The 17,460-nt window shown below is 39.4% G+C and overlaps 1 protein-coding gene across 1 annotated transcript in view; it reads left to right on the plus strand.

Moving 5' to 3' along the window:
• The first annotated feature begins 6,705 nt into the window (after positions 1–6,705).
• The window catches only part of LOC146004168 (uncharacterized), a 60,817-nt gene continuing 50,062 nt past the window's right edge, over positions 6,706–17,460 (plus strand). Inside the window, exon 1 of the mRNA XM_083142835.1 lies at positions 6,706–7,231. Coding sequence (XP_082998961.1) covers positions 6,963–7,231 — 269 coding nt within the window. The 5' untranslated portion in view covers positions 6,706–6,962. The remainder of the gene's footprint in view (positions 7,232–17,460) is intronic.

Consider the following 17,460-nt stretch of genomic DNA (forward strand, 5'->3'; position numbering starts at 1 on the left):
TACTCACCGGAAATTTCTTGAATTCCAGGAATTCTGCTTGAATTATTGGCTCTGGGAATTATGCATGGATTCTGCTTGAATTTTTCTCCGCAGACGTGAAAAATTGCAACCTTTATTGATCCAAATCCTATTGAATTTATACATATTGATAAATGCCCTGACGTGAGATTTTCACAGTTGAGTTATTCTTATCAAGGAAGGAAAATAATGTTGTGTGAAAAATAAAACGATTCGCTCGATCTGTTTACTTTAAGGGTGGCGACAGACCTGGAAAACCTGGAAATCTTGTTGCTAAGTTTCGGCCTCAAATTTTAGGCCCCTTTTATGCACAACATAACCATGGCGCCAGAAATCATTGATGGCAGGCAGGAGAGAGAGAGAGAAATTTCCGGAGGGGCAGAAAAATGTATTAAGCCTGTAAATATTACGTGGAAAATTCATTGAATTATCATTTTTTTCTTGTTCGTATGGGAGTAGTAAGGGGACAGAACTGTCGACAGGTGGAGGGGGTGGGAGCGGGTGGTGCCAACTGATAGTTGTCGGATGTTGTAGTAAGGTATCTTGTTTGACAAACTGAAGGAACATGGAAACAAATAGGCTCCATTGATACATACAATTTTTGTCGAATATCGCCACCCAACAAAGTATCTCACTACAACATGCGACAGAAATTGCATGCCACTCTTATGGAATTGATTTTTGTTGGATGTCTTCTGATTACAACATCCAACAAGAATCGCATGCACAAACAAGGGCTTTAGACTGCAAATATGCTGCTGGAATTTTATTACTCTTCTGGCTCACTCGTTTAATGTAGAAGTGCTTACGAAGGTTTTCTTTCATCATCCTGATGTATTACTGGTTTAGCACAAGTTAACATAAGTTTACAATGACATTGCACTATTCTTAGATATCAAGAAGAATCCAACAAAACTGGATATATATATTGAATACTATCACGAAAAAGTGAATAATAAATCTGCATTGGTGAATGTTATAAAAGTTTGGCAAGTGCATGGTCCCAATCTCAAATTTACTGCAACACTAGTACATATTGCAATGAAATTAATGCCACTCTCTGTCCTGTCTGTTTAAACTCATGAGGGATGGTCATTAATCTCTCACTCAGTGAAGTTAATGTCCAATATTATGAAATCAAATACTAATAATAAATACGTAAATATTTTAATATCATTTTTACTCGAATCATTCAATCATAAAATCAAGTCACTTTCTTCAGGAATTGACTTTACTCTGCCAGCCCTGCTAAATTTTCACTTTCCATCTACTGATTTATATGAGCGGTGCCCAGAAAGTAATTTCCAATTAGTACGGACCTTGATTTTTCGCAAACGCGAAAACTGTGAAAAATATAAATTGCTGCAAAGTTGTGTTTATGAATGTGCAGTGATGTCTGGACAAATTTTTCGCCTGTTCAAAATATCGAAATAATACGAATTTGACATAAGAATTGGTGTTTTAGCAGTTTTTTTAAGACAAATGTCCTAAAACAATGAAAAATTCCATGAAATCCAACCTTCTTCTTTTCTAGGCTTAAAGAAGCAAAATGTGCCATATTTGTGTACATGGAACGTGCAAGTTTTCCAACATTTTATTCAAGAGTAAACTTTCATGCTTGTTATACAAGGCAACCAAAAAAGTTCTTGCCGTTTTTGACGTCCCATTAATCATGCACTCACAGAGAGGAAACGAAATGACGCACGTGCCTGCCAAGCGATCGGAAGTTGGTCTGACCATCGACTGTCAGTAATACAGGCACGTTGCACACACACAGCGGTCATAGCTCGTCCAGTTTTGAAGAGAAATGGAGGTATCGAAGCAGCTTGTTTGCATCTGTTTGTTGTATGACTTTAAAGTGGGCCTGTCAACTGCTGCATCAAGTCACCGCATTTGCCAGGCATTTGGGGAGAATGCCGTGAACGAATGCACTGCCAGGCATTGGTTCCAGATATTCCGTTCGGGAGATGTGAGCCTTTCGGATGAACCTCGCAGTGGACGACCACATGTGTTGGATGACGAGCCCCTGAAAGCAGCCATCGAGGAGGACAGTGGTCTAACGTGTGATGAACTTGCAGAAAAGTTCCATGTTTCCGCTGAAACAGTCAGACTGCACCTGCATTGGATAGGAAAGTCATACAAGTTAAGCAAGTGGGTACCTCACACATTGTCGGTAGCCAACAAGGAGCAACGAGTGACAGCCTGTTTGTCCTTGCTCACTAAGCACCTGAACACACCCATATTTGATCGCTTGCTCACTGGTGACGAGAAGTGGGTCCTCTATGCCACTCCCAACCGTACCAGACATTGGTTGTCGCCACGTGATCCTGTTCCTCACACCTCAAGACCACCTCTGCACCCACAAAAAGTTATGCTCTCTGTATGGTGGAATTGTCGGCAAGTGGTACATTACAAGCTCCTTCCACCTGGTCAGATCATCACTGCTGACCTCTACTCTCAGCAGTTGCAAAGGGTGCACTGTGGGTGCACTGTGCATTGCGGCAGAAGGAGTCGGGATTGGTGAATTGCAAGGGTGTGCTGTTCCTACACGACAATGCCACAGAGGTGGTTGTTGAGGGAATGAAACAGGTGGTAATCTGTTGGTGCAAGGTCTGGTGAATATGGTGGATGGCACAGTGTCTCCCAGCCAAGTTGCTGAAGGGTCTCTCGGGTCCCCTTTGCCATATGTGCCAAGCCACCATATTCACCAGACCTTGCACCAACAGATTACCACCTGTTTCATTCCCTCAACAACCACCTCTGTGGGAGATCCTTCGCAAATGAGGGAGACCTGCAAAACACACTCACAGACTTCTTTGCATCCAAGCCCGCCAGGTTTTATCACCAGGGTATTGTGCAGCTGCAGGAATGTTGGCAAAATCGGTTGGATGCTGCTGGAGATTACTTCAAAACCTAAAGGTACATACTATCCACTGTATTGCTCTTTGTTTATCACTGCTCTAGAATGGCAAGAACTTTTTTAGTTACCTTGTACATGGAATAATTCTGACAACCACATTAAATCATGTATTTCCTATGATTTTTTCAACTTCTATCAAAACAATTTGCATCACAGAGCAAAGTGGCAGGGTTCTAACGCGAGATCGAGTGCGTATCTACCATCACACAGGAGCTGCGTCTTCAGTATTTGTCGCGCGAGATGTGTTTTGAGTTTCCAAACTAAGTGCGCACCATCGGCATTTATCGAGCGAGAAATAATGGAGCTCAGTCATTTGGGTGTCTGACTACCATGTGAGAGACCTGGGGTCGATCCCCTGCAGGGGATAACTTGGATCTTTTCCACCAGTTCAAACTGCTCCGGCGCTCACCCAGCGTTGTATCAAGTGGATACGTGGAGGAAACTTTGGGTAGTAAAGGTAGCCAGGAGCTTGGTGCTGATCACACCACTCCCACCTTTGGCCGTGATCAAGAAAGTGTCAGGCCCTAACCCCACACCCCCTAGATGCCTTCATGGCTTGGTGCTAAGCATAGGGGAGCACTTTACTTTTACTTCCTCAAGAATATGTCACGAAACATAGACGATGTGACTTACAATTTAAAATAATAGTTTAAAAGCACAATGGCAGTATTAAGTTTGGTATATTTGGCAGAAAAATTTTCTAAAACAAAAACGCGAATTTGGGAAACGTAGTAACAAGTCAAAAAAAGATAATGCCAACTTTTGGTGCCATAATGTATCGGTATCTGTCACATAAGTTTGATTGATTTAAAAATTTTGGGTGCGTCAGCACTTATGGTCAGTATGCACCCTTCAGTATATACAGGGAAAATTCCATTGTCTAAAACCCTTACCTTAAAATTAAAAAGGGGATATGGAAAATAACTTTCCCAAAATAACTTTCAAGAGATCAAACTCTCACGAAGAGGTGTAGGACATGTGACTTACAATTTGAAACAGTAGTTTAAAAACACCATGAAGGTATAATTTCAGGTATTTGCCAGAAAATGCAGTAAAATAAAAATGTGAATTTTGGGAAAAATAACGCCGAATAGTAAAAAATAAAAAATACACCAGTTTGGAAAAAAATAACAACAAATCAAGGTCACTACCGATTAGGCATAAATAAAACAAGAATATCAGTAGTAATTTATTGCATTAGTAACAATGGATCCTAACCTAATTTTCGGCATAATCACCACCGTTGTTCTGTCATTTGTCGTAACGTGGCACTAAATTTTGTATGCCCATGGCATATGTGTCTGACAGCAAAGACTAGAACTATCTCTACTGCAGTGTAGCTGTGAAATCCTTGTCCTACCAGAAACCTCTTCAGTTGAACAAAGAGATGAAAGTTGGTACATGCAAGGCCAGGGTTGTACAGGGAGTTGTCCAAGATCTCTCACCTGAAGTGTGCAAAGTGTCCGTGTGTACTCAACTGGATGGGGTTGTGCACATTCGATTGGCCTTGTGTGAATTGTCTGCACCATCGTCTGACCATACTATCACTTATGACGTCTGGTCTGCACACCTCACATGATTGCTGGTTGTTTTCTCTGTGCCAAATTCTGAGCGTGCAAAAATCTGATTACTACACTTAGGCTACATCGCAGTCAGTGGGAGACTGTATGAGAGCTGCAATCTCTAACCTAGAACTGTCCTAAAATGGCTGCATTGCGACTGTACCAGATTGCAGCTACATGCCACTTCTTCCTGCACGCATGTGTGTGTCACTCTCCGGCCACTAGTCCTGCATAGAGGCACCATTGGAGCTTTTTTAGGATGCCCGTCGTATATGAATTTCAGAAGCTGTTATTAACAGAGTGTTCCTGTTTTAATGTTTGGTTAGCTAAACCAGGTACCTATACAATGCAATTCTATAAATTCCATGTATTAAATTTCTAATACCTACATACCTTTTTAATCAGCAATAATGTTATAACTGCATGTTGTCAGTTTTACAGTACTTCACTTGGATATACTGTACTGACGCAGAAATCCCATTGATAATGTAAGGAAATATGACACTTTATTTTGTATGATTCAATTGTTTCCCTTATTTGCAAGAGTTAAGTTGTTTGCTTCACAGAGATCAGAGAAGTAGCTTTATGCATAAAAAAATGAGTCCGCACTCATTGTTCTTGCAAGCAGAGGGTTCCAAACCTCAGTGGAAATATGAACATTGTCCTGGAAAACCTGGAAAAGTCAGGGAATTTCATTTCTGCTTGTTTGTAGCCACCCTGACTTTGTTACTGGCCTTTGTAGAGCATTCTGACAGACGGAAGATTATTGCAAGATAAGATTTCTGAAGATGATTAGGTAAATTTGAGTTTGAAATTCTTACACAATTAACAATTTTTTGCAGGTTAGAATATATACCATAATATTTGTGTGACTTGTAGATGTATTTCGAGTCTGAGTATGTGAAATGGCAAATGTAAATTAAGGACCTCAAATTAAATGTTTTAAATAATACTGTTTAATTAAATTAGAATTTTTGGATACATTGCAATCACACAGACACTTCATATTCTAACTGTATTTGTGTGTGCATATCAGTGGTGCAACCACAGTGGGGCAGGGGCATTGCCCCCCCAACCTTGAATAGAAATTAATTCTAAGGAGGGCAAGGGGGCAAACATTAATGGCCAAGGGCACCTGCAGAGGGCACAGAGAGGCAATTGTACCCCTCAATTTCAAATTTTATGCAAATAAAAATACATTTCATAAAATTTTCTCACTCGCAATGCCTGCTTTTCTTAGTCTCGTCAAGTTCAAAGCCATACCTAGGGAGAGGCGGGAGTCGACCCTGGCTGCCCAACAAGCTAAATGATAAAAGTTGTAAAAGAGAGAATATCATGGCACCTCGTGAAATTATTTGCACCCTATTAAATCAGTATTGTTTTCAATTTGCAAAAAAATGGATTAAAAGCAAAAGTTTGTGGCTGCGCCTCTGGTGCATGTGTGTGGGTGTTGAGAGGCAGTAATATGCAAGGTTGAAATAGAGAAAACATCTCCTTGTGGCCTTGAATTTTTTGAAAATTTGCCTTGAAAACCAGAAATTATACTTGAATTTATTATGGTCCTAGAGTAGCCACCCTGTACAAATCTCCTCCCTTACGGCCGTGATTGGAACGTGCCAACACTAAATATGTGCAACAATGTGTATACTTGGTGCCAAACGACTGACACACGCATCCAAGTAGGTACCACGACTGAAACGCGAAACCGGAAGTGCTGTGGGGCATCGACTGGAACTCGCCACCACTGGTGTAAACAAGATTTGCACTATGTGGATGGTAAGTCAATCAGACAGATTCAAGATCTGTACAAAGACACAAATTTGTATCCGTGCTTTGACTTTTTTAGTTTTCTGATTAAGTTAAATATGATCACTGATTTGTTTTATCGAATATATACATTAATTTATTCCATTTATATTTATTCTTTATCTTCTTATAGTAAATTCTATTGTGTTTCGTCTTTCCAATTTGCTTTGTTCTTATTTATATTGTTATTCATATATATTGTGTTAATTTTTAATTTTGTACACCTGGTTCTGCCATCTCTATTCCGCTTTGGCAAACTATTTACATTATTTGGTTGTATTGGGTATGGAACAACTTTCATTACAACCTCTTCTCAGAAATTTTGAGATAAAGTTTGTTGTATTTGTTTTATTGATATAACTCTTTTGACTGCTTATCTTCTCTTGTCTGATGATTTCAGTGAAAATTTATCATCTGGAAGCACAACATTGGAGTGTGAAAGAGAAGCCAATTTTAGCACTTCACAAAAAACATGTATTAAAGATAGCAAATCTCTACCAGTATTCCCATATTCCAGTGCTCACTTCAAATCAGAAGATACAAGCTGTGAGAAAACTTTGGTGCTTGAACATGCCATACGTGAAGTTGATGACATTTGTGAGAATGATTTGGATAATTTTGGTCCTGTGATATCACCAGATACAAAACCTGATTCAATGAGAAATATATATATGGCAGAGCAGTCAGTTGTCTCCAAATCAGAAGTCAAGGAAGAGGGAAATGCATTTGATTGGGAAGAAAATAAATTGAATGTAGGAGAAGAAAGCAAAATTTCATTTGCAAAAAGAGAATATGTGAAGATGGAGGAAGATGTGAAATATAATGATGAAGAAATCCCAATTATTAAAACAGAAGAAAAAAACATAATAAATCTGACGGATGTGGATTTGAACTACCCAGTAAATGATGAAGATGCTAATTCCAGGTAATCGAAAATATCTACATTATAATTTTCTTTACTACTGTCAATAAGATTTTTCCAATGTTAGTAAAAGAGCATGTTGCAAAATTCTTTCACAGATTTAAGTCTAAATGGCACATAAAACTTAGAAGAGAGCAACTTGTAGTTGTTTTAATGGAAATTGGTAACTGCAATTTTGTACTATCTCTTCACTTCAACATGGGCTCTTTTGGTTGCCCACAAGGTATCTAGTTGACATTGAATTTCTCTTAATTGTTTTTCATGGCCTGTCTTATGCTTCACTTCAGTTCTTCACTGTTAGACTACTGTTACCCTGGGATGCCACAGCTGCTCTGGTGACATTTCTCCTGACATCTGTTGGGTCTGCCAATGGGATGTCATGAAAGAGTGCACAGACTAAAATTTGCTGCTTATTGCAAAGTATGAAGTGGCACAACCACAGTGGAGTCAGGAGGGCATTGCATGTTTAATCTTGGGTGGAAATAAATTACAAGGGAACAGGCAAGCAAGGGGGGGGGAGGCAAACATTCAAGTAAGAAGTTGGACTAACAATATCTATGACTAGCGGACAATGTAGGATATCAGGGTTGCTACTCGACTGGAAAACCGGGAAAAGTCAGGGAATTTGGTTGGTCAGGGAATAGTCAGGTAATTTTGCATATTTTCTGGAATTTACACCCATTTTTTGTGATTCCAGTCCCTCCAAAAGATTCAGTTCAGAAACTTGTTCCTCTCATCATTATGACTTGTAGTCTTTTACATACAAAATTATGGTTCCTTCGCATTTCGATTCTATATTTATTCACTCTCAGATTTAGGTTTTTGGATCCGTTCATTTTGCGACTCATTCTTGTGAACCTGTTCAAGACCGGAATTTGGAGAGACATGAGATTTTTCCTTAGAGAACAAGCTACTCAAGACGAAACCTACATTCCAGCCATCCTCAGAATTTCCTGTGGAAAAAAATGTTGCTTCAGCTTCGTGTGTGGTGAGGAGATTTCCTTTCTTCAAGAACACACCCGTTCGGAACCAGTTCTCTTTTGATGCCTGAAGCGGAGCAGGTTGGTGTTCGGACAGTTCATTGGTTTTGGATATGCAATAAAGCTTGAAGAGCAGAATTTCACGTAACTGGCTGTTACGTGAACTGGATGGGTGCGAACGCTACTTCATTCCCCCCGTGAACCCGTTCTGTGGATTTGAGTCCTTCGTTTGCGACCCGTTCAGAAGCAACCTGATCAACTAGTTCATTTGCTCGTTGTCGTAGTTTTTACATTGCAAGGATGTGTTGCACCCAAGAATTTAGTGATTTTATGCAGTATCAGTGACGTCATTATTCGAATATGCACTTGTTTTGTGCATGTAGAATGAATTTATTTTTTAAAAACTGGTGCAGGACAGAGGAATTAAATGTACACTGGTCACACATTGTTGTTAGGTTAGGAATGTTGGTTTTGATGCCGATAGTAATTTTACGTATTTTTTGCATGTAGAATGAAATTATGCTGAAAAGTGGTGAAAATGGGCCCAAGTTCCTTTTGTTTTATTATGATTTCATCATGCTACAAATGCAACTTTACATGGTTCGATTTCGATTTATGTCTGTTAAGACATACTGCAGAGTTTGGCAATTACTTAAGATTTTGTCAATATATGCTTTGGTGGTTAGGTTAGGAAGGTCAGGTTTGGTTGTCTTAGAATTAAAATAAAGACCCTGAATGCACTCTACTAAGGTTCCGATTTATTTCTACATTCATTCCCACTAGTTTATGATACTAACTTACTGTCACTTGTCAACCAGAGAATACCTTGTCCATGGGAAGCGTGTATGATTGCATAAGGTCATTTTGAAGTTTTTTTCAACATAAATAACTTTTTTCAAATCCAAATAGTGCTCATTATTTTAAGGAAGGTTCAAATTTCGTGTCGCAATGATTGCCAAAATTCTATGATAATTAGTCTTCCTGCTAGCAAAATTTGAAAAAAAAAAATTAAACATTCGGAATTGTTACCTTTTAATAGACAGATTTGGATGTTTTCCATAATATAAAATTGGTTCCAGCATGTGGAAAACACAAATAATGGAGATATTTGATTCCAAAGTATGGCCCGCATATATATTTTTTTTAGGTGTACGGTTGGTCACCGACCCCATTCACGTTCTGAATTTCCGAAATATGTAATATTTTCAATAAATTAAAAAATATGAGTATTAAACTTATTTCATATTTTCTAAAGGTACATGACCTAATTTTCTGTTGTTCCTCATTTGTATTGATATAATAGAGGTTGTATACAGGTTACATTGTAAACCTTTTATATATGCCACATTTTTTTTATTAATTTTTTACACCACCTTAATTGTAATGACTTAGTGAAAATGGGGAAGTACAATAGTTATTTATTTTTTCATTGAATAGCATTAGATTAATCACTTGGTAAGTTTTCAGCTAATAACTGTGTATATTCATATTCATAATAATTAACATGCCTGCATATTTAATTGAATAACATGAGGTTCAAAAGCAAAAATCATGACAACAAACATCTCTGGAAAAAATTCATTTCTGGTCTGGAAAACCTGGAAAAGTCAGGGAATTTTGTAATCAAAAAATCGTAGCTACTCTGAATATTCAAGATGAAAATAATGTTAGGGAAAACTGATGCCAAATATAGACTGTTGTCTTCAAATCATATGACTGTCTCCAGTGGCGTCTCGTAGCCTGAAATTTGGCCAGGGCTTATTTTTTAAATAATTTAAAATATAATGACAATTCACGTGAATTACAAAAAATAGGTATTTTTCTTCTTCTAGACTACAAAACTGGACTTATTTTTTTAAAAAAAAGTATTTAAAAGGTAATAACAATTCATATGAATTACAAAAAAGCCGGTATTTATCTTCCTCTAAATTACAAAATTGGGCTTATTTTTTTAAAGAATTGAAAATATAATGACCATTCACATGAATTACAAAAGAAACAGGTATTGCTGTGAAACATACCTGTCAACATCACGGCTGATGTGTATTTATTTACTTTGGATTCCTATAAATGTTCATGCAAACTGTTATCTAGCTTAGCAATCTCATTTACTAAATCTAGGAAGATGCCTCTGTTTAAAGATTGTTCTCTTTCATTATGTCCTCGCAGAGCAAGTTCATGTCGACCACAGAATTTTAAGCAATCGATGTTGTGCCTTGTAATTGACAGTCTATATCCTTCATCGATTTGTGTTCGAACATCAACCTTTCCAAACAAACTCAATTTTAATGAGTTTCCAATGTGCGAAGAACTAGTTTCATGTGACTTAATTCTTCCAGAAAGATGTTTGAGATCACTTATACCATTAACTGTCCATGAAGCATCACCACCAAACAAAAGGCAATTAAAACAAAAGAGAGTTTTCTTGATCTCGCTAGCTGTCAACCACGGTTTTCTGTAGTACCAGTCTGGATTGAAAGAGCGTGATTGTGATTTGTGTTTTTGTATTAATGTAACATTCAGATGGTCAGGACCTAATTGTTTAACAACAAGTTTTTCTTGGTCACTCAATGTCTGAAATTTTGTTGCCAACAAGAAATCCACTTTGTTCATAGCAAATAAAAGCCACCACAACGCTTCACTACAACACGCGGGATCGAACAAACGCGACGCAACCGAACTAACCCCAAATCAACACCCAATCCCATTGCACTCCCCCCTTCACTCTCTCTGCTAGCACGTGACCTTCACTGTAGCATGTAGCGTAGACCACGCCTTCCTCTGCGATGAGGCCCGAGACCGATAAGTGACATCAATGCCACTAGGAGCGCTGTCGTATCCATTGCAGCAGACGATAAACTTACATGGGTAAAAATCGCCACGTGTGATAGTTATGTATTATGGTGATTGAAAATTACGTCAATATGTCCGTTTTTCTTTAGGGGCTAAGCCCCGGAAGCCCCAAGGGACGAACCACCACTGACTGTCTTATTTCATAGGACTATGTGCTTCATGAATTGCACCAGTCATTGAACGAAGACAAAATCGTACAGGAACAATCTTTGAATTCTATGTAAGCATTTTAGCTTTCTCTTCATCATTTTTAATTACATATGATATCTACTATTTCATAATCTACAATTTCTATGAGGGGCATACGATAATGATTTACACTTTATTTTTTTTCAGCTCCCATGGTCCACCATTCAAGAAGTGAGGACTGGTATATGAAGCTACGAGTCTAGTCTACCGATTGCAGGCAGCAGTGCCCAAAAAGGATTCCCGGTGCTCACACAGCAGCACGTTCTGTACATCATTGTCAGCAGACTATTGGACAACATGGAAAGCGACTATAATGATGAGCTTGGAACAAGTTGGTTTCTATGGACAGAGGGTGTGACCACAGCAGAGATTTACAGAGGATCAGTGGGAGTGTGTGGTGAACATGCGCCTTCACGGAAAACTGTTTACAATTGGGTGGATGGCTGGAAAACAGGACGCACGTCAACAGAAAAAGGGGCAAGGATCTCTGCTCACATTCACACGCTGCTGCCGCTGCACCGATGTCAGGGAAACCCATCTGGTGCACACTTTCCCCATATTAAGGTGATCGTGTACGATTCACTGCAGGGTGTTTCTGGACAGGCCCATGGTCACCTCCGTTTCAGAAAACGTGATGCACCTGTTCTCAAGAATGACTTGCTCAACCTGTGTAATGTTTGTTGGTGTTGTCACAGTCACTTTCCTTCCCGAACTTGTCCATTTTTCTGTTGGCGGACATCCTGTTTTCCAGCCTTCCACTCAATTGTAAACGGTTTTCCGTGAAGGCGCATGTTCACCACACACACTGCCACAAATTGTCTGTAAATCTCTGCTGTGGTCACACCCTCTCTCCATAGAAACCAACTTTACCAACGCTGGCCATTATAGTCACTTTCCATGTTGTCCAATAGTCCGCTGACAATGATGTACAGAACGTGCTGCTGTGTGAACACCAGGAATCCTTTTTGGACACTGCAGCCTGCAATCGGTAGACTAGACTTGTAGCTTCATATGCCAGTCCTCACTTCTTGAATGGTGGACCATGGGACCTGAGAAAAATAAAGTGTAAATCATTATAATACACCCCTTGTGCATATGTTGTTGAAAAGCCATGGATGCTTTCGGGCTGTAATGGCGTAATTTACTTTCAATGGAATCGTTGCAACAATGCCATGGTTGATTAGGGCTTTATGCAGGCATAGGTTGTATTATGAGTGGTATGAGGATGAATTGAGGCGTTGGCATCAATCTGTGATGTTTTTTTTTTTCTTTCCATAGGCCTTCCTGAAAGCCTATCCAACTTCACTCTCATCCCTGACACACCAGTGTCTGTGCCTTCTGTCTTCTCCACACAATTGACAAACCTAATAACACTGGGAGACCCATTGTGTCCAACAACATTTCACCCACTGAACTAATATCTGCTTTCGTAGACTCGCACCTCTCTAATCTCTTCTCCAAGCCATGGCCTTCTTTTCTCCATGAAACCAACCACTACCTTGACATCATCCATAACCTACCACCCAATACAATCCTTGCCACCATTGACATAACTCTCTCTCTACACAAACATTCCCCATGCCCTCCATTCCACTGAACCATTTCTACTGACACAAACCACATAGTAACAGCACCCACTTCCTGATTTAACTAGCCAACCTTGTACTCACCTGCAACAGCTTCCACTTTAGATACTAGCAGTACCTGTAAATACATTGCACAGCCATGAGCTCCAAATGCCATCCTCCTGTTCCAACTTCTTCATGGGCAGGTTGGAACATGAGTTCCTAGACTCCCAGTCAAAGAAGCTACTTCTCTGGCTAAGGTTCATTGATGACATCCTCCTCCTCTGGACACTTGGCGAACCCTCTCGCAACCTTCCTAAATCCACAACAACTTGACCACACTCAGATTCACCTGATTCCACTCCCTAGATGACCTTCCTATTGGTGAGCCCAACTTAAGAGTTCAGTATGGGGCTATTGGCGACAGTGTTGCCGCATGGTGCACAGTAGAAGAAAACTCCAGCACGCATTGAGCGTCTGCTGTAGTACACACGGCAACAAAAGTTATTGGTGGTCAACGGGTACTGTTCAATGGGGCTTTGCACTGCCAAACTTTTCTGTTGTGTCCTTAAATAATTTTGTTTGTCATTTGGTTGCCCTAAGCTTTACATTGGAGCGTGATAGGATGGCTATTAAAACGTTATTGTCAACAAAGGTAAGAATTTCTTGTGTAAATCGATAACAAAAATGCATTTAGCAAACCTTTAAGATTATGTAGCAAGTCATAAGTTTCCAAAAATTACATTCTTCTGAACCTAAGAGTTAATATACAGGGTGAGTCATAAGTCTCCATAGAAATGGTGAAAACGGTGACTAATGTTTATTTTCCTTTTCAGGCAAGTGAACCAATGAAAAAGAGATGCCACTGACGAAGGAAGAATGGATTGACATCATTCTGTTGATTGGGAGTGGTACCACCCATCATGTAGCACGTACATTCAATGCAACCCACAGAACGCAGATAACCCATGACACCGTGGCCAAACCTATCAAGAAATTCAGAAGGACAGGTTCCATCGCCGACGAAAGCAGGCCTGGAAGACCAAAGACAGCAACAGATGAAAGGGTAATGCAGGTGCTTACATCGATGACCAGGAGTCCGACAAAGGGGACCAGACACCTCTCTGCAGAAATTGGAATCAGCCAAAGCAGTGTCATGCACATTTTGCAAGTGAACAAGTGGCACCATACAAGTTGCAGCTCTTGCAACATCTTACAGACGACGATCCCAACCATAGAGCAGAGTTCTGTGAAAGGGCACTGAATTTCTTGATAAGTTTGACCACGGTGTCAAGGGTTATCTGCGTTTGTAGGTTGCATTGGATGTACGTGCTACATGAAGGGCGGTACCGCTCCCAGCCAACAGAATGATGTCAATCCGTTATTCCTTCGTTAGTGGCATCTCTTTTTCATTGGTTCACCTGCCTGAAAAGGAAAGATAAACATTAGTCACCGTTTTCACCATTTGTATGGAGACTTAGCTCAGACGGGCAAAATATAGTATGATATGAACAAAGAGCACTAAACGTGACGTAATTTTGGCCGTCCCTAGCTGCCATGGGTCTATAATAAAAAAAATATATTTTTACACAACGCTTTTATGTTTCCTCTTGTTGCGACTTGTGAGTATGTCCAATTCAATGGCGGGAGTAGGAATCGGAGAATCTCCCCAAATTAGAAAGAAAAAATTTATTAAGTGGATAAGCTCATAATATTTATTATTATACACTATGCCCTATCTGATAACTTAATATAAACATATGTTTTCTTTATATTAAGCAGACATTTTCCCCTCGTATTTTCATCCTTTTTGTTTTGCGTTACAACAATTTTAAAATTGAAGCATTCCACCGAATAACGCTGTATGACACATATCAGTGAATGCGAGAACAATGGATAAAACCTGTTGTATGTTACTGGACTACAGTAGAAAAAACATAAAACCTTATGCAAACACAGTATCAATCTTTGAGCAACATCCGACCTTATGGCTGGCCAGCTTGTAGCCTGTAGCCGCAGGGCCGCAGCATGATTTCACTGATAACTTCAGCACATTTCCAAAAGTGGCATACAGCGTTATTTGGTGGGCTGCTTCAATTATAATTCCTGTAAATAAGAAAGCTCTAAACGTTGCGAGATATGAAACAGAATATAACATATTTTTTGTAATAACTACACTTCTCGATAAATGTGTATGTATAAAATAGAGAACCATATTTACTAGCCATGAGGAAAAGTATGGTATCACTTAAAAAGATGAGTAAGGTATTAATAACAACTATATATAAAAAAAGTACAGTCGTGTGGAATTATTATGTATTATTCTTTACCTGATTCACAAGAATAAAGCACTTAAATTGTGAAAATTCATAGTGGTTCGTATCTCACATAAAACCGTAGGTCCAGTCCAAATTAACATATCTGTGCATAAAAGAGGATTTAAAACTCAATTAATCAATTACTAGAGGCGTGAAATAGATGAAGGAAGCTCTGTTTTATTTTGTGTGAACAATGATTACAGAAATAAAGAGACAGACGTTGGAAATATTCAATCTAAAGTGCTCTCGCTTTGCGTCCATCAGTTAACTTTATTGCCTTGCAAGCAACAAGTGCCGGATTAAATTTACTTAAATATCTCATAAATCTATTCCCTATTTATGCATTTGCGTCAAACTGTACTATCTGGAAATGAACTGCTCTATCATTTTATGTTCTTTTAATATAATGCTATCAATACTTTTTATAATAATTAGTCATCCTTTGGGAAGAGCAAGTGAACCAGGGGTCTTCCCGCTAGATCTGCCAATGCATACAATATGCCTGTTTTCGAAGAAGAATTACCCAACATTGAGAAAGCACGCACACAAATAATAAACCACTTGACCCAACCCCAAGACGAAAGCCTAATCACTAACTTTTGCCTGGCCATTTCCCACCCCTTTCCTCTTCCCAACACGTGTTTGCAGCGAGTGGCAACAGGCGGAAGGCTGTTATTTTTAACTCCCCAAATTGCGGTTAACCCAAGAAAGGAAAGTGCCTTTTTTGAATGGTCTGAATTGTAAAAGAAGGTATAGACCATCAAATCCTTACATTTCCTCTGCTTTTTGCATATTTATTCTCTTCGAATGTTAACAACTTTTGTTTCTGACAGAAATACACTTGTTTGAGGGTGGGGATCTCAAAAGTAAAAGGCCATAACAGCCCATGCTGAACTCTTAACTTGGGCTCCTCTATAGATGTGTATGTCCACATCATGGGTAATCACCTAGAAACCTGCATATGCATCAAACCTACCAACCACCTCCAATATCTCCACTACTCCATCTCTCACTCCTTCCACACCAAAAGAAAAAGACATCCATTCTCCCTAGTCATCAAAAGCCAAGGCCTCAATTCATCCCCCTCATCCTGATTAAGCCTCATCTATTTCTTCTGAAAAAATATGACTAGGCAGCAAAATATCGACTTCTGATTTCTGTTTTTGGTAAGTGTTTACTATCTCCTAATACATATATATATCTGGTCATGGAAACATACAACAAAGACTGGGGTTTGACATGGTGACCACACTCCACGCCATATCTAACTGGTTGGAGGATCTCCCACCATAGGTGAGTGAGTGAGTTGGATCAGGTAGTAGTGAGGCCAGTAGAAACGTACATACAGAATGTCCCAAAATAGTGTTTACACTCTTTGAAATATAATAATGTGAACACTAATAACACCAAATATGAACTTTTTTGCTAGTCACATATCTTAAAGTTACAGATATTAGTTTGCAGCAGTAAATTGTCTGGAATCCTGTAGAACAGATCAACAAATCAACAAAGAGCAAATATGGTTTCTGCAGGAAGGGAAGCACGGGAAGAGTCAATTGTATGTTTCATGTCATCCAATTACCAAGGCTTTGTGGAGTACACATTATTATTCAGTTTCGCAGAGATAGAAATCTAACAGTGTTAAATTGGGAAATCTGTGTTGTAGATACTTCTTACATTGCTCAAAAGAAAATTTGCTCACCTGTGCCACTTTGGGTATACAAATGCCTACCTCCTGTGGGCTGTGATGGAACTAATATCAACAGAATACCTACACATGTTCACACACACGCACAGTGGTAGGGGGGCATTTTGAAAATTTTTGCCTCCTACGCAATAACGTCAATAATATGCAAGCTACTTACCTGAACTATATGTCTTCTTAAAGTTTGGAATGTTCTCTACAAGGATGTCACTACTTTTCTACGTAGTCACCATCTTGTCCACACACAAATGCCAACATCGGACAAGTTGTTGCATTCTGTCGGCGAAGAAATCAGGTGTCTTCTCCCAGCAACAGGGATGCACATCTGCATGCACTTCGGCATCACAGGTGTAACAGTGTCCCTTCAGGTGCTCTTTCAGCCTCGGAAAAAGTCACGAGGTGTGAGATCTGGGCTGTACTGCTGGTGGGGTAAAATCTCATGGAATTTGAGATACTGCAATGCATCCTGTGTTTGGAGTGTGTGTGGGTGTGCATTGTCATATTGAGGAATTGCATCCTTGCCAGGCATAACTTGCAGTAATCATGCACGGAGTTTTTCCAAAGTCTTCACGTACCAATCGCAGTTTACAGTAGTTCCATGCTCCAACAGGTCTTTGATAAA

This window comes from Lepisma saccharinum, chromosome 21 (genome assembly GCF_977018435.1).
Source record: "Lepisma saccharinum chromosome 21, izLepSacc3.1, whole genome shotgun sequence".
NCBI lineage: Eukaryota > Metazoa > Arthropoda > Insecta > Zygentoma > Lepismatidae > Lepisma > Lepisma saccharinum.